Here is a 25,840-nt window from a genome sequence, read left to right as displayed (position 1 = left end):
GGGTCCCACAGGCCACACACTGAAGGACATTTATCTTCTCACACAGCAGAAGATGCTGCAGGGAATCCAGAGGGACAGGAAGAAACTGCATGGCTCAGATTGCTGCTCCGACAGCTTGTTTACTCCTAAGAACCAAGACGAGCCATTCTGGCGGGGTTGGGGGGGAGGGGGGGCTGGAACGGGCCTCCTGCTTTTCCATCCACACCGTGCTCCGTCTTACCTTGTCGTAAAATGTGAAGATTGCGTTGAACTCCTCCGAGGTCAGCTTCATGCCCTGGAAGGCCCAAGGTATTAAAGACAGAAGCCAAAGCCCTGCAGAGTGTGTGTGTGTGCGTGTGCGCGCCGAGTAAGGGTGAGCTCGGGGATGAGGGGAAGGGAGGAATTGAAGAAAAGCAAAGCGGCTATTTTACCTGAAATTTAAGCAGGAAGTTTTCCTGTACAGGCAAGAGTCTGGAAAGAGATGTTAGAGCAGCGATTAGGAGACAGAGCAGAAGCTAGAACACCTCGGGCCTGGGGGGAGGGGATGCACAAGGAGCATCCCTAGTTATGGAAACGATCTCTGAGCACTTAACAATCAGGTGTCAGTGGAAAGTTCTCAGAAGAGGGAGACGGAACATTGAGGTGATGATGATCGTGATTGGATCTAACTTTGATTTGCGCTTCAGGACGCCTGAACTGTCACCTTCCCCACTGATTGATCTTGGCGGTAGGGACGGTAGCACAGGGGTGATCTGCAGGGATGTTGTGAAAAGTGATGCTGGGGTGAGTGAGGGCAGGCACTTACCGGGACATCTCCGAGAGGCCCAGTTTGCCGTCCCCGTTCAAGTCAAACATCCGTAGCTATTGGGGACAGAAAGTGGTGCCTGGGTTATTTGCTTTGACCTTCTCTCATGTGGGACCTTGGCCTGCCATCCGCTGTACTGGAGAGGAAGGAGGATGGGGGAGTATGCTCATGCGTCCTCTGAGGTCACCTGGTGGCAGGGACCAGCATGGGCTGAATCGGTCACTGGGGAGACAGCAGGGACTTGGTCATGGCTCCCCTCCCCCTTTCTCAGGGACAGGGCCGCAGAAGACAGCAGACCAGCACCAAAAGCCCACCCTCTCCAAGTTTATCCTCTCCTGGAGCGGTGGAGGCTGTCATGGAAACAGATGTTCCAGTCTTACACTGTCCCAGGGGCATTTGGCTGAGTGGGGACCTCAAGAGAGAGGGTGCAGGGCCCATGAACTAGCATCCCTCTTGCTGGCTGCCGCTGGGAGTCAATTCTCCTGGACCTGAAGAATCAGCCAACTAACGGCCCCACAAACCGCAAATCCCACTGATTTGGGGCCCGTGTCCTGCACCCCTGGGGAGGAGGGATACTTTCAGCCACTCACTATGGTTTGGGTGTACTCTTGGAGCTTAGGTTCATCATATGGTCGGTTCGCCTTCTTCAGCAGGTCAGACAGGAATCCCTGGAATACCAAAGTCCTCTTCAGAGCTCCCAGTTCAGGCTGTCTGTCCCTGACTCACTCACCTGTTCCTTCAGACAGTCACTCACCACTGTTTTCCGGGGCCCATCATTTGCATAGCTTGCAGCCCTCACGATTCCCTCACCCCTTAATGCTTGTGGAGTAACCCTGAAGGGGGAGGGAGCTGCTGGATGCAACCTCACCCCATAGGCCAGGCAGTAGAAACTGGCTCTGGCTCCTCAGAGAGCCCAGGACACATGCTAAGCAGTGCCTGGGACTCCTTGGGTCCAGAGGAATTTAGGGGTAGATGTGCAAGCCAGAAGGCCAAACTGCTGGAATGCGTTGAGGGTGCCTGTCCTGGGCACTGACGTGCAGACAAATGTGAACTGGTTGAACTTTTACAGCTCTGTGTTGCTGATTTCACATGGCTGAACATGTCCAACCATTCAGAGCCGGGCCTGAGTATCCCAAAGCAGACCACACACCCAAATTCCTCACCCACCCTCTCCTCCCTCCCCAGGTTCCTTAAACCCACCACCACTTTGGTCTCAGGCCCATTCTCTGCGCCCTCCATGCCCTCTCCAAGGCTCATCTTACCTTGAGCTCGTTGGCTTCGATGTAGCCGCTTCTGTCTGTGTCATACTTCCGCCAAGCCTGCAATGGGAATGTCAACCTATTCACAAAGATTTATCCACACCTATAAGCTTCCCTCCATCTTCTTTTAACGGGCCAGGCCGGGTGCTGATATTCAAGAATATTACAGTGAGATGGGGACATGGAGATGGTCTAGACCAGTCCCTTCCATGTCGCAGATGAAGAAATAAGGGAAAGTGTCTTGGCCAAGGGCACATAGAGAAGAAAAAAAAACCCTGCTGGGACAAGGTCTCCTTACTGTAACTGGCTTCAGGATCATCTTGTAACCAGGGTTATGGTTTTCTAAGGTGTTAACCAGGCAGATTTTTACCAGGAATTAGCACTATGATCTGTTGGATCCCATTTTTGCTGTGGGTATATTGGGTGTCCTTTTACTGTTCTGGAAGCTTCTCATTCTCTGCGTGGGAGTTGGGAGCAAGGGTAAGAACCCTCTGGAAGGGGCAGAAGCAGGCTTTGGTTACTTCTCATTGTACTGCGTCCTCTACCCCTCCACCATGATGCATATGGCAGCCATGTCTGAAGGTGGAACAGAATTGGTAGTGTAATCAGTTTGTTTAGACTATCCCAAGGCCACTCCCGCATCTTTCTGATAAAAAGCATCGCCCCCTTTTTTTGGGGAAACCACCCCTCTCTCATGCTTAGTCCACATGGTTCAAGAGGGGCTGACCCATCTCCAGAGGTAGGCATGTGATCTAGGCCTAGACAATCGGTCCATCACTGGATCTTGTTCCATACTGGTTCTGGGCTCTGATCTGAGTCCCAGTTATTCAGTACGTGCATTGGGTCCCTGTGAGGGACCAGAGAACTGCCTGCTGACCACAGCATCTGGGGGATCAAAGAGAAGCAGAGCTTCAGCAGGTGATATGGGTCTGACCACCTGCTTCCTCTCTGTTCTGGCCATCTGAGCAGGAGCAGACATCACACAGGAGAAACAAGGAAAAACATTTGGAATGGTTTTAAAATGTCCACCAATTCTTCACCTCCCTAGTTCCCCCCTCCTTGAATGTGGACTGAACTTAGTGACTTACTTCTAATGAATAGAACACGGCAGATATGGCAGTGTGTGGCTTCCAAGCCTAGGTCATAAAGACATTGAGGCTTCCTTCTTGTTCTCTCTCTTTGATCACTCACTCTGGAGGAAGCCAGATGCCACGTCCTAAGGACACTCAAGGCTCATGTAGTGAGGAACTGAGGCCCCTTGCCAACAGCCACGTGAGTGCACCATCTTGGAAGTGCATCTTCCAGCTCCAGTCAAGCCTTCAGATGACTGCAGCCCAGCTGACATCTTGACTCTGAACCAGAGCCACTTGGCTGAGCTGTTAGCAAATTTCCAACCACAGAAACTGAGAGATAATAAATGTTTGTTGCCTTAGGCTGGTAAATTTTGGGGGATAATTTGTCACACAGAGATAGTTAACTAATACAATGGTCCTGAAAAAATCTGGTCCTGAATGCAACTGTCCCGAAACCCCAGTGTTTAACCCAATCTATCTTGTGGGGAGGAGGGAATACCATGGTGGCGGGGGGAGTGGGTGTATCTGTGACAAAAGGCCCAGAGAGCCCTGTTTCCCTAATCTGTGGTCTATTTTGGGGCCTGATCACAGTTCTTAGGTTTTCTTCCCTTGATTTTTATTCCCTTCTCCCTCAGCTCCAAACAGCACAGCTAGACACCAGCAACAGTTGATTTTCTGAGAGTCAGCAGGCGCTAATTCTTCTCCCAAATTTGATCTCTTGTCTCCTCAACTTCTCCACATCGTGTCCCCCACTTTAAAAAAAATTTTTATTGTGGTTGATTTACAATGTTGTGTTAGTTTCTGGTGTACAGCAAAGCGATTCACAAATATATATATATATATATATATATACACACACACACGCATATATATATATATTTTTTTTTTCCATTATGGTTTATCACAGGATATTGAATATAGTTCCCTGTGCTATACAGCAGGGCCTTGCTGTTTATCCATTCTATATATAATAGTTTGCATCTGCTAGTCCCAAACTCCCAATCCATCCTTCCCCCACCGCACCTCCCCCTTGGCAGCCACAAGTCTGTTCTCTTTGTCTGTGAATCCATTTCTATTTCGTAGATAAGTTCATTTGTGTCATATTTTAGATCCCACATATCAGTGATATCGTATGGTATTTGTCTTTCTCTTTCTGACTGACTTCTCTTAGTATGATAATCTCTAGCTCCATCCATGTAGCTGCAAATGGCATTATTTCATTCCTCTTTTATGGCTGAGTAATATTTCATTGTATATATGTACCACACATTCGTCTGTTGATGGCATGTCCCCCTTTTATTGTGAGGAGTGTGAGAATGTATAGATATTTTAGGGTCTTTCTTCCATGCCAGCAAACTAGGCTGTGTAATTCTCACGGTATAGTAGTGGCTCAAAAAATTTGATCCTGATTTTTTTAAAAGTTATGAGATATGAGCAAGTCCCAATAAAAAGGTAGATTTATTCTACATACAGCTTGGGTAAATGATTTTTGATTAGGGGAGAGTTCTTTCTTTGGGGAAAGAAAATGCCCGGCTCCATCAAAAGATTCCTTCCCATGCTCCGAAAGCCCGCCCTTGAGTAAGCACAAAAAATATGTGCAGATTTTCAAATATGACTTCACCACCCACCTGCATGCCTTTAGTGTATTGGAATTTAGTTCATCTAGGTTGAGTCTTGACTGGGAGAAAAAGGCAGACACCCCCTAAATTGCCTCAGGGGAGGATAACCTGAAGGGACCCCAGTCCTCCCAGAAAGCAAAGCAGCCAGCTGCTTTCAGAGTGAGATCATCCTAGCAGGTGTGACCTCCCTCCCTCCCTCCCTCCCTCCCTCCCTCCCTCCCTCCCTCCCTCCTTTCCTTCCTCCTTCCCTCCCTCCCTCCTTGGATCCACCCCCAGCTCCACGCTCTCACGCTGGACTTCTCTTCCCCTCCAATACTTTGTGCTCAGCCATCACAAAGTATGGTCAGTATTCTCTTCCCATTCAAGGAAGAGAGTTCAAGAGACCTGGGCTTTGTGAAATCTCAAAGAAATCCCGAGATGTCACTAACATTAGAAAGTAAAATGTTGTGACGCGCAGTGAGATGGAAGCATCTGACAGCACAAACCTTTCAGGGCTACTGGGGGGCCATTTCATGTTTCCAGCTGATAAAGATGGAACGAATGGACAACCCCAGGAGGGGATGGTCCTGTAGAATGATGGGGTCCCAGGAAGCCTGTGGGATGGGGGTGGCGTTGGCTCAGTAGTTATGCTGGGACTTAAAGGATAAAGGCAGGTAAAATATGGAACCATGTCAACTACACAGAGAGAAACCACTGATGATTTAGAGAGAGAGGGTTTCCTTCCCCTCCTCTCCTCTTTAAGCATCTCTGCCCCCTGCAAGCTGTCATCCCCATTTTCCTGATCATAGGTGGAAGGGAGGCCAATCTCTGGCCGCCTCCCTATCAGGAAAGGAGTAAGCGAGTATAAAGGCTCCCTTTTCTACAGACAGAAAAACTGACACTCACAGAAGCAGCACCCTGACAAGTTCTATGTATATGCGGACTTTTCCTCCTAGACAGGCAAGAGGGTGACTAAGAACAGAATCCAGCATGTCAGTGACCAGCTTATGGAATTTTGCCATCGTGAAAAAACTGGAGAAAATCCTTTAAAGCACAATAAAATTAAATCCATATCTGATGCTTAGGCAAGCTACCACTTAAAAAAATGAGTCTTCTGCCCTAAGAATCCATCATTTCTAACTGACTTTCTATCTCTGTGGGGAACTCACTGCCATGTTTGTTTCTGGACTAGCTCTCCAGTCATTTTTAAGCAGTGAATCAGGGACGGGCTTACCGGTGGCTAGAAATGGCTTTAACATGACAAATGGCGACTGGAGTTGTGTTGAAGGCTAGTCATTATTTATCACAGCAGGCACTGTGTGTGTGTATATGTGGGGTGGTGGTATGGGTTGAATTTCACCTTGAGGGACACATACATTGAATGGCTAGGGTGCAGATCCCCAGAAAAATAGCAAAAAATAACTGGTAGTTTGCTGGACATCAGGATTGGTAATATATCTGGTTAAACCGTATGGAATTTCCAATTTTTGTAAATAAAGAATGGTTAAATATGAGCAATTTCACATGGTTCAATCTATCCATTGCATATTACTCAAAAGACACTTGAGTTTGGACGTCCTATTTCCCATGAGGATCTCAAAGAATTGCTACTGCAAAGATGGCAACATCCATTTTAAAGATGGACAGTGAAGCCCAGACCACAGTCAAAGACCAAGCCTGGAAGATACTGGAAACTGGAATTCTCACTGGGCTTTTTCAGTTTTAGAATGGTACCTAAATCCATCCTTCTCAACAATGCTCCTTGGAACTCTGAATTCCAGGAACACTAATGCTATTGAGTGAGAAGAAAATATGAAAGATTCTGGAGGCAAACCAAGTGGAAGAGGTCTGTTTACTGCAGGATTTCTCAGAGCTTGTAATATGCAAATATCTATGGCAAGTACCCAAATAGGAAGTGGTGTGTACACATTATTTCCCAAAGGTACTTTACCCAGGCTTACCTCTCACCTTATTCCCCACACTTTAACGTGCACACACGTCACCTGGGGATCTTGCTAAAATGTAGATGCTGATTCAGCGGGTCAGGGACTCTGCATTTCTAACAAGCACCCAGGTGGCGGTGACATGGATGCTTCTGGTCCATGGATCACATTTTGAGTAGTTGAGCTACTCAGAAGGGGGTTAGTGTCTTCCAGGGACCATTCCCAGGCACTGGGTGGGCCTGGCTCTGAACACGAGAGAAAGGCAGGCCCCGGTGTGCAAGAGAGAAGGCAGCGCCTTGGTCTCACCTCCATAAACTCGGTGCTGGAGCCCACATGCTGCCTGAAGCACAGAAGGAAGTTCTCCTCGGTCGGCAAGATCTGCGCCAGCTGTGGGAATCAGAGCAACAGTAACATTACGGAGAGCCCTGCCAGGAAGCAAACAGACTTTCCTGCAGGAAGGATGGAAAACAGCCAGTGGCAAGGCAGCATGGGAGTCACATTTTGCTCCATTTTGCTTCCTTCCTTGAGAACAGGGACTGGCAGCCCTTCAAAGGGGAAGAAGGATGTTCTGAGAAGCGCTTCTGGGTCACCCCCAAACCTTCGGGTATGAGCGGCTGGAGGGACAGAAAGTGGTGCCACTTTAAAACGCAAGTATCCAGACTCAAAAGAATACTTAATAGATGATTCCATATATATAATTCTAGAAAATGCAAACTAATCTGAGATGGGTGGCTGCTAGTGCAGGATGGCCTGACCAGAGAGAGGAACATTTTGGGGGTGATGGAGATGCCGTATTTTGATTGTGGTGGTGATTACATGGCTGTATACAACTGTCTAAACTCATGGAATTTTACACTTCAAATCGATACTGCTTATTATATGTAAATTATACCACAACAAATCCGATTTTTAAAAAACTGCAAGTACTCTTGTACCGCAAACACTGTTGGCTGCCCCCCTCCCCCGCCAATGGCCGTCCCCTCTTCTCTGCTCCCAGCATGCTTGAGTCACAGGCAAATCCTAATTAGTCTCAGCTAGATGTGATAATCCCATTTCCCTGGCCAGTGATTGGCTTACGGCTAGACATGTGACCTACTCCTGGCCAGTGAAATGTGAGGGGAGGTCTACTGCGGGTACCCCTGGGAAAGGTTTCCTTATTCTTATCAGGGACCAAATGAGATGGGCCCCTTCTGCATCTGGATGTGACGCCTGGAACTGCTCTAGCCAGCTTGCTACCAGCCTGAGGATGAAGCCGTTTTAGGGGTGGAGAACAGAACCAAGAGAACTGCCGAGAAGCAGGGCTGGAGACCTGGTCTCCTTCACCAGGAGCCAATCCTTCTCATGGCCTTTCTCATTAGGAGCCTCTCAGAGTGAGTATATTATGGCCCATGAGCCAAATCTGGCTCAATGCCTGTTTCTGTAAATAAACTTGTATTGGAACATGGCAGGGCCCTTTCATTTACATACTGTTTGTGGTTGTTCCGTGCCACAGGGCAGAGTTGAAGAAGGCAGGGTTTACAGATTGCAAACCCTAAAACACTGACCATAGTCTGGAACTTTACAGAAAAAGCCTGCCAACCCCTGGTTTAAGCCCATTTGAGTCAGGATGTTCTGAGGCCTGCAGTTTAGGCATCTATAGGGATGGTCTTGGTGCTTTTCACAGATCACCTTTAACTAGGCTGGTAGCCCATGCCTCAGCTGCTGTGAAGGGTGACCGCTAGTGGCTCATAGCTGCCTCCTGCAGGAGAACTGCCCTCTACCAAACTGCCCCAGCCATCCTCCCCTCCGACCCCCATCCTGGAGGGGGCAGCTTGCATCCGACGCCTGATTGACATAGGGGTACAAAGGACCATCCTACCCCTTGCTTCAAGGTGGGGCCAGCACCGTGGCGCAATCCACACTCCAGAGCCCCCCATGAGATCAGGCCAAGACGAGGCTCCAGCTGAGACCACACATTTGCTTAGCTTCTTCCTCTGCCCTTTCCTGTTGCTCTCTCCTCCCTTCTCTTGAAATGCTACCCACGAATCTCTGTCTCAGTCTCTCCTTCCAGGGCACTGACCTAAGGCACCATGGCAACCAATCCACCCCAGGAGGAGTTCTTCCCTCCTTTGTGTGCCGCCGTCATCATTCTGGACCACTTGACCATGGGCTGCAAACTGATTTCCAGAGGTGTCTGGTTAGGCCTGCACACACATGCACATGTATATGTGTCTGTATAAGTGTATGTGTGTATATATAAATTGTTAAACAAGGAGGCCATTAGACTGAGGTAGCCTTAATGCCTTAGTAGCCTACGTTAGCAAACCAAAGTCTAAACAAACAGCCAAAGCAGCCAACTAGGCTTTCCTGAATAATGCGGCCACTTACACTCTAGCCAATCAAATAATTTCCTTGCTTTGTAACTGTCTCTTTTATATAAACGTCTTTCCCTTAGCTCCCATTGGTAGAGTGTTCCTAACTATTTTAGGTTCGGTGCTGGCCCATTTGAATTGATTTTTGCTCCGATAAACTCTTAAAATTTTTAATATGCCTCAGTTTATCTTTTAACAATATGTATATATCTATGCACATCAATACGCACATATGAATGTATGTGTGTGTATATATTAATATATATACATTATACATGCTACATATATAAATTATACACACACACACACACACACACGCACCTTTGGATGCCTTTAGGTGGGGCATGAACTCTCCTGTTCTGCAGACTTCACCCTCTCTTCTGTCTTAAACAGCTCATCACACATTTATAGTCCCCGTTGGACCCTGAGAGCATTAAAAGTCTTCATCCCTGTCTTAGGCCAATGTTTGTTGCTTCCTCGTTCCTTGTGAGTCAAAGGAAAAGCTCCATCTGTTCTCTTTCATCAGCCTAAGTGCTGGGGGTGGTGGTGGGGCTTCAAGACCACCACGTCACTTGGATCCCTAGAAGGACTCTTGTGCATGGGAGAGGCACGGGCAACCGACGGCCCTTCCCGCGCAGCTCTTAGCGGGATACTAGGACTCACCTCTGCCATCTCGATTTTCCCATCTGCGTTCTTGTCATACTTCTGCATGAATTCCTTCATCTTCTCCCCAAAGTTGTCACTCTTTGACATCTGCAGAAAGACAAAGGGCACTGATTTTGCTGCTGGGTCCCCTGCGAACCGTGGATCTCTCACCCTCTTGGTGCAGCAATGGTGGGGAATCATTCTGCACCCCGAATATGCAGGCATGGAACCAGTTTGAACCAATGCTCTGAGTAATCAGGGCTGCACCCTTTCCCTTTTTAGGGTTCCTCCAAATCTAAGTGTTCTCTCTCTTTTTAAAAATTTATTATTTATTGATTAATTTATATATATTTTTTGTCTGCGTTGGGTCTTCGTTGCTGCGCGTGAGCCCTCTCCAGTTGCAGCGAGCGGGGGCCGCTCTTTGCCGCGGTGCGCGGGCCTTCCATTGCAGTGGCCTTGGCCTCTCCTGCTGCAGAGCACGGGCCCCAGGAGCATGGGCTTCAGTAGTTGTGGCACGTGGGCTCAGTAGTTGTGGCTCGCGGGCTCTAGAGCGCAGGCTCAGTACCTGTGGCGCACGGGCTTAGTTGCTCCACAGCATGTGGGACCCTCCCGGACCAGGGCTCGGACCTGTGTCTCCTGCATTGGCAGGCAGATTCTCAACCACTGCGCCACCAGGGAAGCCCTAAGTATTTTCTTTGAGGCTCAATCACATTATTTTCAAAGGGAGACAGAACATATGGATGTGCTCTGTACCACATAAGTAAACATGCCCGTCTGCCTTTGAGATGGATTAAACCATGAGTCTATCAGAAGGGTGAGGACTTATTTCCATCACTCAGATGTGAGAACTCAGGCCCCAACATTTCACTGAGGCAGCTTCTAATAAGCCCAACCTATTGCAGGGGCCCCCAATAAGTTCTAGACACTCCACCAGAGCAAAGGCGATCGCTCATTTTCTTCTTTAAAGACTAACTGGAAATTCTACAATGCTTTTCACTCTGATTTTAGGCTAGGAAGAATGTGAAGAGAAAGTCTATATAGTTGAGGGGGTCATTTAAATAGTCCACTAGATGAATGTGACTACTAAAAAGGCAAAGAACTTCAAAAGTTCTGTTGGGCCGTCATCGCCTAACTTAAGTCTAAGGTTCTCTTGAAGTTCTCAGAGCTTCTCTTTGTTTGGGGTGCTGCTTATTAAGTATTTGCATTAGTGAGCTCTTCCTTATCCCTAATCACTGATAAATCATCTTGGCATCTGAAGCCTCTTCGCTTATCTAATGGCTTTCTGGTGGGTTGTGTGTTTCCTAGGATTGGGCCAAGGAGAATTCTACCAATTCTTAGAGTCTTTTCTGAATCCCTTCTATTGTTTTTTACCTTTTGGACTGGTCTCAATTTGCCCATATGTATTTGTTTATCAATATTTATTGCATTACATCTACAAATGTGCATGGAATGAGCCTAGGCCCTTATCACAAATGTGGCCATCCTATTTGCTTTCCACAACAGTCCCCAGGATGTTAGTAGCCTGTCCATTTTACACACAAACGGAGGCTGAGATGACGTGACTTCTCCTGAGGTCACCAGCTAGTATCACCAGAATTTGAACTCATGACTCTTGTTTCCAAGGCCAATATTTTTTCTACCACAGAACAGCTGCTCTGAGATCCAGTCCGGGGTGATGTTAGTTGAGAATGTTGTTGACAGACTTGAAAATCACCCCTGATGCCATCTGAGGAAGGGAATGACTGAGAGAAGGATTTCAGATTTGAAGCACTTTGTAAAAACACATTCCTCCAGCTACCCCACGATCCCAGAACCAGTTGTGAAGCCTGTGTTTTCTGTGATCTGGGCTTCATTATCCTAGCAATGAGGGGTGACGGGGGACTGTTGATAAACAAACCCATGAATCACCTCCATCGCTTAAGCCCATTGCTTGGACATCTTCCTCACCAGGGCGTGCTGACAAGCTCTGAACCAGGTGTTCACCAGTGGATTTGTGACTCATCTCCCGAAGCGCTCCATGAAGACTTGCTAATAAGCAGTGGATTGGCCAACAGACACGCAGCAGGAGAGAGGAGAGAGACCACCCCGCCGACCAAAGGACCCGCAGGAGCTGGCGGGGAGGGAGTTGGTCTGACTCCATATATTCGAGAACCAGACATGGGAATCACAACAGACTAGCTCCAATCACCTTACCTTTTCAATATTTCAGACGTTCCCCCAAAAGGCTTTAGTGAAGTCAATCATGCCAGGTTGGCACGTGGGGAAACAATGTGCCTGCCGTTAAGGGCCTGGGACATGATCTGCAGTCACTTCAGGCCACGAAGGGCAGTCTGACACCTGTACACATGAGCCAGTACGATCTGGCTCAGATGCTGGTTTGGAGCAATCCTCCACTTTCCTCTAGGTCCTTGCCGAGGTTCCAACCTTGGTTGGTCTAGAACAGTGGTTCTCTAGTGGGGACGATTCTGCATCCCCTGCAGGGGACATTTAGCAATGTCCGGAGACATTTTTGATTGTCACAATTTGGGGGGGTGCTACTAGCATCTCCGGGGTAGAGGCCAGGGATGCTGCTAATCATCCTACAATGCCATGGACAGCCCCCCATGACAAAGAGTTGTCTACCCCAAATGTCATTAGTGCCGAGGCTGAGAAACTCCAGTCTTGAATAAAGGCACTTGAAACCCTCTAGGCATCCAATCTTGAGTCATGACCCCTCTGAGCATATTAGGTGGGCTATGGACTCTTCCCTAGGAACAAATACTTTTTATACACACAGACGCAGACACAAAGTTTGCAGTTTTGGGGAGTTTATCAACCCCGGTACCCATGAACACCCCTCAGTCCCAGACACCCAGAGATAGTGAGGTAAGGTACTCTTTTAAGGGAGAATTTCAATTTTTAAAATCCTTGCAGATAAAAGAAAAACTCTAAGGGTCAAGACCAGAGATGTCAGGCTGCTGATGGAATGTATGACCTAGGACAGACAATGCTCAAAGCCATGGTCAGGATGACAGAAAATTCCAAACAATGGGAGAGGGGTCTGGGCTTACCATGCCAGAGCCTTTTCTTGCCTTCTCCAGTTCTTGGAAAAAGTTTTCTAGCTCTTTACCTTCAATATACCCATTTCCTGCGAAGATAGCAAAGAAAAAAAGCAATGAACCTCAGAGCTAAGTAGTAAAACTTATGGTGGATGGGTGGGGTGGGGAAATGGGGGGCTTCATTGAGAACTTGTTCTCCTCACTGGTCAACCAGGTGTCTGGGCCAGCCCTGGACTGTTAGGGATGTGGGTCCTGCCCTCTGGCCATTTGCAACCATAGAGATCCAAGATTAATAAGGGTGTTGCCTTTGTGATATACATTCAGTAGTCTGTCTGTCCATAGCCAGCCGGGCCAGCAGCAGGGGCTGGAGATCCGACAGGGGACAACAGGTCATCAGCCTCGAGATTTGTCAGCAGGTGGCAAGCCCTGGTCACTAGGGCGAATGAGGTCAGAGGCAGAACTTGGGTCTTTGGGGTAGGAGGGTGTACTGAGTTGAAGAGTGTCCCCCAGGGACTTCCCTTGTGGTCCAGCGGTTCGGACTCCGTACTTCCACTGCAGGGGGCACGGGTTCAATCCCTGGTCGGGGAACTAAGATCTCACAAGCCGCTCGGTGCAGCCAAAAAAAATAATAATAATTAAGTAGACTTTCTAATAAAAAAAGAGCGTCCCCCCAGAATCCATGTCCACCTGGAACTCAGGATGTGACCTTATTTGGAAATAGGGTCTTTGCATATGTAATCAGTTAAGATGAGGTCATACTAGATGAGGGTGGGCCCTAAATCCAATGACTGGTGTCCTTTTAAGAAGGCCAGGTGAAGACACAAAGACACACCGGGAAGAAGGCCACATGAAGCCAGAGGCAGAGATTGGAGTGATGCATCTCCAAGCTAAGGAGCACTGTGAATTGCTAGCAACTACCAGAGGCCAGGAGAGGGGCAGGGAACACGTTACCCCTCAGAACCTGGAACCAGCCCTGCCAACACCTTGATTTTGGACTCGAGCCTCCAGAACTGTGAGAGAATCAATTGCTGTTGTTTTAAGCCACCCAGTTTGTCATACTTTGTCACGGCAGCTCCAGGAAACTAATGCAGAAGGGAACAGTGGCAAAGGAAAAGCGGGGGTGGGGGCACCTGAGAGGTGGTCAGCATGGGGGTCAGGCAGATGGGAGGCAGCCCACTGCACAGTAATGAGGAGAGGGGGCTCCGAGGCCTGTGGAGGTGGATTCAAATCCTGGTTCTGCTGTACTTACAAGCTGTATGGCTTTGGGAAAGTTACTTAACCCATGTCGTCTGCAAAATGGGTAATTAAATGGGATTTTTGTATGTAAAGCCCGTCACCCAGTCCGTTACGCGTGCAGTGTAAATGTACTGTTGTTTGAGTTCAGTTACCAGAACTCGTATAAAAAACGGGAATGAATTTGGGTGCAAAGTGCCGTTTTTGGGACCGGGTCCCAAGGTCAAGGCCTGACTTGCAAGATCACGTACGTAGTAAGAAGTCCTTTAGGTTCTTCACCACTGAACCCAAAAGACCTAGAGACCAGGGCGAGCTGAGTCCATGGCCAAGCTCCCTGGTCTATCTGTGATGGGGAGGAATCATTTGTGGGTGGGAAATCAGGTCTAAGGCAGTACTCCCCAGACTGCTGTGAATGGGAATCTCCTAGAATCTTAAAAAAATATGGATGTCTGGCTCCCATCCCCAGACATTCTGATGTAATTGGTTTGGGGTATGAACTAAGCATCGTGATGTTTAAAAAAGCTCCCCAGGTAATTTCCATGTATATAGCAAGGTTTGGAAACCACTGACCAAAAGTCAAGTTCTAAATCTGATCTAAAGCAGTGAGCAAGGTTCCCATAGAGAATATTCAACTTGAATAGGAAAGGGAGATGGTAGCTTGCTTCAAGGGCAAATGGAGTTACAAACTAAACAAAGAGAATAAAAAAGAAGTATTTAGGGCTTCCCTGGTGGCGCAGTGGTTGAGAGTCCTCCTGCCGATGCAGGGGACACGGGTTCGTGGCCCGGTCCGGGAGGATCCCACATGCCGCAGAGCGGCTGGGCCCGTGAGCCATGGCCGCTGAGCCTGCGCGTCCGGAGCCTGTGCTCCGCAACGGGAGAGGCCGCAGCAGTGAGAGGCCCGCGTACCGGGGGAAAAAAAAAAAAAAAAAAGAAGTATCTAGCCTGGCCTTGGTGGGGGCTTTGGGAGGCTGGAGGGCGATGTGGGAGTCGGGGGGTGTGTTCTTCCTAGCCTCCCCCACTAGTGTCCCCTGAGAATTTAGATTTGGAATGAATAATCCTAGTGGCGCTCTCTAGTGGAGAGGATGCCACAATACATAGTGTATGGAGGAATCATGTGAGATAAATTAAGTATTTTTATCTGCAGGGAAAAGATATGATTGTAATTGCAGGGCGGGTCGGTGGGGTGCGTGGTGGGGAGAGATGAGACTTGAGTTCCCTTTTTTCCCCTAGGCTAGAGTGGTCATCTTTCTTCTAGGATCTTCTGAAAGCTTCTTGGGAGAGCTGGACAGGTGCAGCAGGGGGAGTGAGGAGGGGAGGGAGGGAGGGAGGGAGGAAGGGCTTTCTAGACAAAAAGGCAGTGGTCCAGTTGACAGTGCCGCTGAGTTGGAGGAACGAGTACTCTTTCTCTCGCTGTTCGCTCCCTGCCGTGATCTATTCTTCCATTTCTCAGGCAGGAAGCTGAGTTCAGCTCTGGGTCCAGGAGCAGGGGCTGGGGTTGGAGGGGCCGGCGGGGCGGGAGGCAGGGGTGGAGCTCACATTGTGAGCATGCGCCGGGGTTCGAAGTACCAGAGGCCTCAGAGCTGGGCCCAGGCCAGGGCTGGGTGGACACCTGAGTCAGTGAGTATGAGTCTGTTTTGTGAGTGTATTAGGAGGTGGCTGAAGCATCTGTGAGGGCTACTTGGACAGGGTGGGCAGGGAAGGCCTCGCTGAGAAGCCCCAACTACTAGCAAAGGCAGGGAGTGGGGGCCAGTGCCCCTGTGGAAAGAAACCCCTCTTGCCACGCTGGGAATTACAGTACCACTTCGCTCTGTGCAAAGGAACAGAAATGTTGTTCAATTCCACCAGCCTTTATTTTTTTGAAATGAACAACAGTTCAACATTGTGGGAACTGTAGCCAAGTTTAGATATGGGCCTGTTCCCCAAGAGCATTTAATGGTCTACGGGGGTGAGGCAGCCAGACAAGAATAGCAGGAATCTACCAGTTGAAGGGAGAGGGTGAGTAGCAGAGATTAGATAGGCAGGCAGGGGCTGCAGGGCCCAGACGGGGCATCCTCCAGCACTGGGGGAAAAGGTCTTCGCTACTTTGGCTTCCCTCAGAGCAACTCCCTAACCATCAGGCGGGAGGCGCCTGTTATACGAGGTGGGAGTAGAGGACAGGTTGGCCTACCTCCTTCCAGGGAGGACTTCAGCACTGGGCAAGTGGTTTGCTTTTTCTATGACCGTCTCATAGCGGAGGTGGGGTGACTGGCCACTGCGCAAATCTCATGTGGATGGGCATAAGGATGTGGTTACCATAGCAACCATCACTCCTAACTTCCCCATATCAAACTGCAACCTGTGACTATTAGGGAGGGGGATGGGAGGAGCCGGGGACCCTGCATCCTTCCTTATCCTGGGCTTGCTACCATTCTTCACCACCATGGTGCCTCAGTTTCCCCAAATTTTGAAGTGAGACACACTTCTTTACAATTAATCTGACCACAGACACTTGGAAAACCTTGACCAAAGAATGCCCTGCCTCACAGTAGAAAGGGGCTTGTTTCTCACTGAGATTTGTGCGTACAGATTTTCTGAGAGTTGAACAGGTAAGAGGAGCCCAATTAAGGGTCGTAAGTCTACCACCAGCTCTGTGACTGTCCGTGCGATGTCGAGCAAGTCAATCTCTCGGAACCTCAGTTTCTTGATCTCTAAAATGGGTATAACTATTTATGCTCAAAACTATTTATGCTTTTTTTTTTTTTTTTTTACTTTATAGAACCATTGTGACAGCCATACAAGATAAGGCTGTGAAAGCATTCTGGAAAATGTAAAATCTCACATAAATGGAAAGCATCATTTTTATACTCTGTGCTCTTAAGGTCTTCCGAACCAATCCATGGCTGTAAACCCTTCAGCCCAAAGAGTTCCAGCATGACTGCAGCCTCAGAGTCCTGATTCTCAGCCCAGGCTATGTATTAGAATCACCTGGGAAGCTTTTCAAAGTGCACCACTGCCTGGGCCTTACCCCCAGAGCTCCTGATTTAATTGATGGGGTGAGGGTGTTTCGTGGGCATGTTTTCAAAGCTCGCCAGATGATTCTGATGTGCAGTCAGGATTAAGGACTGCTTTAGTGTGACCTGTGTCAAATTTTAAGGTACGCAAGAATTACCTGGGGAGCGTGTTAAAATGGAGATTTTAATTTGGTGGGTCTGGAGTATGAGGGCTTGTCATTCAGAGTGCGGTCTGTGGAACGGGAACTTTGGAATTACCTGGGAGCTTGTTAGAAAGGCAGAATCCCAGGCCCCACCCCAGACCTGCTGACCAGAATCTGCGTTTTAACAACATAGGAGCATGAACATTTCAAAGCAGAACCACTGCTTTTGACCGTGAGCATCTTCTCCCTAGAGAGACAACGCCTTTGGCTTCACATTCAAGGTTGAGGTGGGGGGCTGGTGTGAAGCCCGAGATGGTAGACCGGGGTCTCATTTTGACAAGTGATGGCACCTCTTTTGACAAGAGGGGCCTAGACTAGCACTATTCAAAGCGCGGTTGCGGCCTGACGGTGTCAGTATCACCTGGGAGCTTGTTATAAATGCAAATTCTCGGACCAACCCCAGACCAACTGAATCAGAATTGTTAGGAGTGAGGCCCAGAAGTCTGCGCTTGAACCAGTCTCCTGCGCGCTCAAGTTCGAGAAGCACGGGCCTAGGGCCTGGTGCTCAGCAATCTGTATTATTCTGTGATGCGGAGTTTAAGGAAATCAAGGAGGGGAGTTACGCAGTTTTAGACTCCTCGTCACCCGCGCAAGAAAGCGTTCATGAAGCCAGGCCTCCTGGCTGTCTGTCCGGAGTTCGAATTTATGGAAGGGCAAATAGACCTCTACCCTCCAGCCTGAGTTCTTCTGGGACAAACGCCACCCTTTGCGGCAAGAAATGGACTTCCTCAGGCTCTGCTCCAATATAAATATTACTTTGCGTGGTGCTCACCATTTACAAAGAGCTCTCCCCTCCCTGCCCCATCTGGTCTTCAGGACGCTACCGGGTAAGCAGACGGGTGTTATCGACCTCGTGTTCGAGAGGAGCTTGAGAGGAAAGAAATTGAACCACAGCTAACAGCCTGTTTTCCTTCTGTTCACCCCAGGGACAACCTCTGTCCATATCTCTATTTTGTTTTGGTTTCTCTCTTTGTCAGACACACACACACACACACACACACACACACACACACACACACGTCTCCCAGAGGCTCACACACACACACACACACACACGTCTCCCAGAGGCTCACACACACACACACGTCTCCCAGAGGCGCGCACACACACACACACACACACACACACACACACACACACACACACACACACACACACACACGTCTCCCAGAGGCTCACACACACACACACGTCTCCCAGAGGCGCGCACACACACACACACACACACACACACACACACACACACACACACACACACACACACACACGTCTCCCAGAGGCTCACACACACACACACGTCTCCCAGAGGCTCACACACACACACACGTCTCCCAGAGGCGCGCACACACACACACACACACACACACACACACACACACACACACACACACACACACACACACACACACACACACGTCTCCCAGAGGCTCCTGGGGGGAAAAACCCAGTGCAAACAGCTACTGGATGAATGTTTAGACACTTGACTTTTAATCTGTGTTTCTGGGCAGAGCTGCTTCTGGAACAGAGGCTCTGGAACTGGGCTGGGTCCCCTGAACCTGTGGGCATCTGGCAGCCTAATGCTGGGCCAATTCCCGGTGTGGAGGAGGCCAGAAGGATGGGGCAGATTGGGCGAGAGAGGAAGTGAGGCAGCCGAGAGCCAGAGAGGAGGGGGAGAGGGCCAAAGCCAGAGGCCCCAGCTGGGACCTGCGGGGCAAAGGCGGGATCTGATGCAGTCCTCCCGGACAGCCACCAGGTCCAGAGCTGGAGAGGCTCCGTTCTTGAAGAGCCTCACGCCTGCTCTATTAATTCTGGCTCCCTGGGTATTGGGAGGGATTTCCCTGAGGGGTCTCCTTAGCCCTGGAAACCTCCCCCAGGGGCTCAGGTAGTGAAACTACTGAAGTCAAAGGGGAATAAACAAGGCTAGTAGGGCAGGGACGCGGGATCGCTGGTGGCCGCCCAGGCGAGACGAGGCGAGGCGAGGCTGAGGTGTCCTGTTTGTGACAACGTCCCCGCAGCTGCCTCCCTGGGGAGCCCCAGCTCTCAGACGCAGCTGCCTCCCTGGGGAGCCCCAGCTCTCAGACACAGCTGCCTCCCCCGTCGGCTGGCTGGGCCATGGGGCATGAGGGCCTCACGGAGGATGTCCGCAGCTGGCATGCCGCGGACATCCACACCGAAGGGCACTGTTGGCAAGACAAGTGGGGAATTTGGGGGTGAAAGCGGAGGTGGGATGGGGAACTTATTCCTAGGGCTTTACCCCAGGTGGGGCAGGAGGCTGCTCCCAAAGAACCCCAAATCCTGACATCAGGCCTAAACGGGACACACGGACCCCGCAGAGAAATGCCGACAGGGTTGAAAGAAAGCTGCCCTCAGACAGCTTTGGCTCCCTCCCAGCACCAGACCCCTTTGCCTTTAATGCTCCAAGAAGCAGTCATTTTTATAAATCCTGTAATTATCTTATGAACAGCACAGTTGTATTGCATAGTAACAGCCGTAGGATTTGTGTAAATGCTTAATATATACCGGATATTCTGTAACCCTCTTGGGGCAGTCTTTTATTATTATCATTATTAATTTTTATTGTTGTGTTAGTTTCTGCTGTGCAGCAAAGTGAATCAGTTATATGTATACATATATCCCCTCTCTTTTAGATTTCCTTCCCATTTAGGTCACCACAGAGCATTGCGTAGAGTTCCCTGTGCTATACAGTAGGTTCTCATTCGTTATCTATTTTATACATAGAAGTCTTCTTTTCAGTATTCCAAAAGACTTCTTCATTTAGAATTCCAGCGCAAGCTGCCCAGGCCTCTGTCCACCTCCGAGAGGCGCTGTTGTTCAGCTTTCTTCTGCTTCCCCTGCCAGGGACACAAGCTCCTCAGTGACTGAGAGCCTGCCTGAGCACTCTCTGTCTGGCCAGTGTCCCCCTTGGGGGATGGGTTTGGGGGATGCTTCCGTTACTACTACTGGGTGTAGGAGGACAGAGGAGGGAAAACTGCACAGGGCCTTCCTCAGTGGTCCTTCCTGTCATTCATTTTCAAAGTCCTCAGGGCCACACCCATATGGAACAAGGCTCAGTCCCTGTGCAAGGCCTTGAGAGCCTCCTGCATCACTTGGGCCATCTGGAGGCAGACAAAGGCCTAGAAAACTCTGGGCAGATTCCCACACCTGGAGATATATATGTATGTCTTTTGGGGGGAAGGGGGGGTGCCCATAAAATTATTTTCTTCTTGAATATTTATTGTTTTGCTGATTACGCAAGAAACACATGCTCTTGTAAAACACTACAGAAATTTACTTATAAAGTTAAAGAAAATACCTTTTAATTTTACATCATCTACTCTGTAGAGAGGACCACTATTATTATTGTCTTTCAAATATTTTCCAGCATACTTCTTTCATTAATAGTAAAAATGGGCTCATACTATAATAGTGTCCTGCCATAATTTTAAAAAATCTCCATAATACATCTTGGACACTTTTCCATGTCTGTACAAAAGCCCCATCTCAATCCCATTGGTTGCATAATATTCCACTGTAGAGATTAGCAGGATTTATTTTTCTGTTCCCTAGGGAAGCACATTCTTAAAATTTCAGTATCCCAAAGAACTTGATAGTAGGCCCCCTTGTTCATATAACTTTATGTATATGTACAAGTATATCCACGTAGGTTGATTCTTGGAGTGGGATTCCCTGCGTTGTCCTGTGAATGTCTGCTGGCCTCTGGGAGAGAAAATATCCCTACACTTGCAATTGCTTCCAAAGGGTAGCAAAGGCCAAAGGAAGAACTTGGCACCCCACGGACCTCGTACTCATCATCAGCAGAACAGGAGCCTGGTGGCCGTGTGGCCAGAACCATAAAGAGAGGCCAGTGTGAGCTCTGAGCTGGGCATCCCTCTGAAGCCTGGATCTTGCAGAGTGAGAACGTTTCTGACCAAGAAGTGACCAGGAAACAACAGAACGGTGGACTCGGTCATGTAGGGCATATAAGGGTCACTCAGAGCATGGGGATGTTACGTGGAAGAGCTCCAGCCCCAGCCTGGCTCATAGGGTGCACTCGGCTGCCGTCTTCCCTTCCTCTGCTTTTGAGAGATGACACCTGAACGCTTCCAAGTGCATGACCTTGGCTGACCACTGAGGAGGAGTGGGGGGCACTAGGAGAGGATTCCTGGGTCCCCCTACCCTCTCACTTTGCTGTGTGATCTTGTGAAAAGAACGTTGCCTCTTTGAGTCCCAGTTTCCCCCTGTTCAGACACCTGCTCCTTCTTTTCTTCACCGCAAGGCTGATGATAGTTTTGAAGATAATCTAATTTGGGGGGCAAAGTCACCAGGATGACAGCTGTTCCTCCTCATTAGAAATGGGCTGAGTCAGGAGGGTCAGATTGCCTGCCTCATCCGCACTCTCCTCGGAATCCAGCTTCTCTACCGACTCCTAGCCTCTGTTTACTAGAGTCCAGGAGGGCTGGGGTGGGTCGGTACTCCCCCTCCTTGGTGGCTGGGACTAACTGGGCTGCAGAGAGGGACCTGGTGAGCTGTGGAGAGTCCTCCCGGAGCTCTTTAGCTCTGTGAGCAGGCAGGAGGACTCTTAGAGTCGGGGGAAAACCCCCAAGATAAAAACAGAAGCCAGGGTTAGTAAGAGGAGGCCCAGCCAGGGCAGGGAGCACCTCAGGGCTGAGGGAAGAGCTCCCTGGCAGCCATGGGAGTTCAGGAGGGGACAGGCAGGGAAGGTCCAGAGCAAAGTGACCCACAGCTTAATTCTGGGTCCTTTAGTCGAATTTCAATTTGGCTATAGCCTCATTTTCCTAAATCGCCTTCTGCGCCATCTCTGGTATTCTAATCCTTTTTGCTTTCCTTCTCTGTTAGGTCCGTGGTCCCTCCTCGGGACTCCCCTGAAGTGGTGACCAGAGAGGGCAAAATGGGATGCGGAGGGGGACAAGGAACCAAGAAGCAATCTAGCTCCCCTTTCACATTGTACCAGAGGTACGATGCTTTTGGGGGTCTTTAGAGACTCTTTGGCCTCATGCTAGCTTAGCTATGCTCCAGCCATAGGACCCCTTTCGAGTATTAAAGGGACTGCCCATCACCTCCGAGGCTGGATCAGGAGGGAAAGCAGGTGTCCAGAAACCAGAGTTGGGGAATTAAGCGCTGGCCAGGAACCAGTGCCGCCATCACCTCGCTCCATGACCTCAGAGAAGTCACACTTCGTGTCTGTTCCCTCATCTGCACAAGGAGAATCATGGTCTGCCCACAGCCTCACTGTGCAGGACTCAAGGTGCGACTGTGTTTTGAAAAGTACAAAGTCTCAGACAAATGTGAGGATCTGCGTGATTATCAAGAGCGCTCTTGGTTGGCCCCGTGAGAACTGGGGGAGAATAGAACTGTGGAGTCCTCTGTTTATAGCTGACTCATCTGGCAGGAGGCCTGTGGTATAACCTTGGCCACTTGGTAACTTTCCTTGAATCATGCAAGGCTCTGGTGCAGATAAACTGGCAGGAGAAGCCTTAGGGAGTGCGCGTGTCACCTAGAATACAGAGAGGCTGCAATCTTCTTATAGCCCTTTCCCCCAAGGGAGTTTTATGGTACCAGCCAGGGATTGGAAATACAACCCCTCCTTAGCCCCATTTTACAGATTTAACAATCTACCCACCTCCTTTAGTAATTCATAGGCAGATCACTGTCCTAATCCAGGTGTCACATGCCCAGTCCTCTGCACCCCCAGATTCTCAGTTTGCTCCAAGGGGACAAAACTTTATTGGTTATCATACCCATTAACCCCTGCCTCTCCACAGCACTCTGGGCCGAGGGCCTCTGTTTAGCCACCTTTATGCCCGTGCCGCCGAGGTGAGGAAGGGAAGGGAGAAGAATGCAGGGAGCCTCCACCTCATCCTCCCTCTGGTTCCCATGGAACCTCTGGCATGGAACCCATGCCCCTCGCTCTCAATCCCAGGATAAACACCCTGGGCCACCACCCTGCCAGTGGTCTGAGATGCCAGAACATTTCCGATGCCCACCCCAGCCGGGACCTCTGAGAAGGAAATCAGATCACTTAATTTTTTTGGAGTGGTGGAGAAAAAGTCTCTAGTGATATCAGAAGCCTCTAAAAGGCCGGGGAGGGGGGGCTCCCTTTATGCCTGAGTCAGCCCATCATAGACCCTTGGAATCCCAGTCCTTAGAGCCAACTTCCAAAGGTCGTTCGTCCAGCCCTCGATTTTGGGGTGAGTCAATGTCAAGACCACACAGAGCAGAGAGTGGGTCACTGAGGCACTTAAGATTGTGCCTCCCCCGACCCAGAGAAGGAGGGAGTCACCCAAAGCACCCAGGATTATCACCATGAGGGAACGTGTCAGGCTGGCACCCCAAGCTTGCCTCCCACCACACCCTGTGAGTGGGACCTGAATGCCCGTGAGGGATGGAACGTGGGCAGAGGAAGCCTAGGGGATGCTCACTGTCGGGATGCCCTCTCCGCTCCTGCTCCCACCACACAGGCTGGGGAGGCCAAGAGTGTCCCTTCAGGACCCCCCAGTTTGCCCCAGTCCCCAGGACCCCACGGGGCTAACCTGGTATTCAACAAAAGGGGAACTTGAGGGAAGAAATGAGTGGGTGTCTGAGACCTGTGGCTGCCGCAGCTGAAGGCAGGATGTTACCTTGAAGAGGAAGGCGGGGAAGAGAAGAACAGGGGGAGTCACAGGGAGCCTTGCCTTGAAGAGGAAGGCGGGGAAGATAAGACTGCAGGGGGAGTCACGGGGAGCCTTGCAGCCCAGGCCTCCCCCTCTGGGAATGCCCCAACTTGCCCAGAATGAGGCTGCAAAAGCCGGTGGGCTCTGTCGTCTCTGTCAGGGAAGAAAACTTCCGGGCAGTTGTCACCAGGGCAGCCAGGTGTCTCCCAAACTCGAGACCCCGACCTCAGCAGGCTCTGCACCCAAAACACCCCCTGGGGCAATCTTACCCCTGCCCGCAACTTCCTTGCCCTCTTTCCTCCACCGCAGGTCCCCTGGGGGCGAGCGGGCACACAAGTTGGGAGCTTTACTGACCGTCTGCGTCAAAGTGCTTCCAGATCTCCAGGAACTGGGACGCCGTCAGCTCGGCCAGATGCAGGTAAGGGGGTTGCTGCTGCTGCGGCCCAGCCATGGCGAGCCGCTCGGAGACCTCAGGCAGCACTGCGCTCTCCCTGCGCGCCGGCTCCTCTCCCGCACTCGGCCAGGTCTCGCGCGCCACGCTGCCTTTATATACGATCCGGAGGCTGCGCCCGCGCCCCGCCGCCAGCAGGGGGCGCGCTCGCTCAGAGAATCGGCTTGGGTCTCAGCGGGGCGGCGGCCGACCCGGGGCTTCGCAGGGGTTCGCGGGGTGGGGGCGTCCGTCCGTGCTGAGACCACCCCTCGCCTGGCCAGGGAAACAGGCTCTCGGGTGCAAAGGGGAGAGAGGCTGCCCTTGCCTTCCTTCTCCCTCTCTCTGATCATCTTGAGTGCAGCCACCACGTATCATCACTAGCAGCAGCAATAATACTAACAGTAGTAACTGCAACACCACCAGTAGTAATAATAATTAAAGTTTGACAGGTCTTTAGCACCTGGACTTCGGAGTTCTCTAGGACTTTCTCATGCCTCCTCTCGTCTCACCCTTTCACAGCAGGAAGACCAGGGACCACTTTTCCGATGAGGGGCCTTGAGACTTCAAACCACCAAATGACTTGCCCAGCCCGGCTCTGTTTCCTCGCTCTCACGGGTCCTTAGTGGGGCCCAGTCTTGCGGAGAAGCCGAGGGTTCTCTAGGCTTTACTGGGGGTGGCTGGAATCAGCGACCCCCAGGAAGGATCCAGATTGGGAGGGAGTGGAGGAGGGGCTTCCACTGATTGCCCTCGCCTGGGTACCTCCCTCCACCCTCTGGTGCCCGCTGCACCCTGGACAGGCTCTGGGGGCTTTCAGACACTCGTTCGGAGAGCTGCAGAACTATATCCTCCTCTACCAGGTCTTAGCCACGCGCAGCCATGGACGTCGTGGGAATTTGCTTAGGCTGGTGGGCAGAGAAGGTCTCACGGCTGACCTAGGAATATTCTGCGCTAGTCTCAGAAAAGACAGAAGCAGCTGCTGAGGGTACGGCCCGAGAATATAGACAGGACTCTCCAGCTGGGGGCTAGGCTCCCTCCCCGTTCTCCCTGGGAGCCTGAGCCTGGGGGCCTGTCCTGGCCTTGTAGACCCTTACCCCCGGAGTGGCAGCTTTGTCCCCACCTTCTCCCTTCTGCTGAGTGACTGAGAAATGAATTGGTGCTCGTTAGCATGTGCTAATGAGTGTTAGCTGAACTGCCTTCCAAAAGGGGAACAAAGGCAAGGAGGTGAGAATGAAAAGGAGGTCACCAGGGGAGAGAGGAAAACCAGGAGGAGACAGAGGGGGTAGGTTGTTCCTTAGGGGGAGGGACGAGCCCATAGTGAGTCCCAAAGAGGCAATACAGAGTGAAGGTTCCAAAACCACTTGTTTTTTTTTCTGCCCAGAGCAAAAGTGTTTAGAGTTCCTTGCAGGAAGAGACTAGGAGAGAGGAGGTATCATTAAGAAGCTAGCTTTCCAGGACTGTATGCATCCCCCTCCCCCATGCTGCTGGCGAAGGGTCCAGGGCTGAAGAATTCACCAAAACCGCTGGGTCTAGGGAGGCAGGATTGTTCAGTGGTTAAGAGCAGGCACTCTAGAATCAGCCTGCTTGGATTTGAATCCCAGAGTAAGCTGTGTGACCTTGGGCAG

The 25,840-nt window shown here is 50.3% G+C and overlaps 1 protein-coding gene across 1 annotated transcript; it reads right to left on the bottom strand.

Moving 5' to 3' along the window:
- Positions 1-220: 220 nt before the first annotated feature.
- CALB2 (calbindin 2) lies at positions 221-24,239 on the bottom strand (the record flags this gene model as incomplete). Its single annotated transcript, XM_028485721.2, has 9 exons — positions 24,143-24,239; positions 12,704-12,780; positions 9,672-9,761; positions 6,964-7,044; positions 2,047-2,103; positions 1,375-1,452; positions 785-840; positions 411-450; positions 221-274 (listed from the first exon to the last, which is right to left on the bottom strand). Coding segments are annotated over exons 1-9 (630 nt in total), but the record flags the coding sequence as incomplete, so codon positions are not given.
- Between the last annotated feature and the right edge of the window lie 1,601 nt (positions 24,240-25,840).

Source organism: Physeter macrocephalus, unplaced genomic scaffold (assembly GCF_002837175.3).
Source record: "Physeter macrocephalus isolate SW-GA unplaced genomic scaffold, ASM283717v5 random_678, whole genome shotgun sequence".
Classification (NCBI taxonomy): domain Eukaryota; kingdom Metazoa; phylum Chordata; class Mammalia; order Artiodactyla; family Physeteridae; genus Physeter; species Physeter macrocephalus.
Note: the sequence above shows the minus strand (reverse complement) of the source record. Positions and strands in the feature narration are given on the sequence as shown.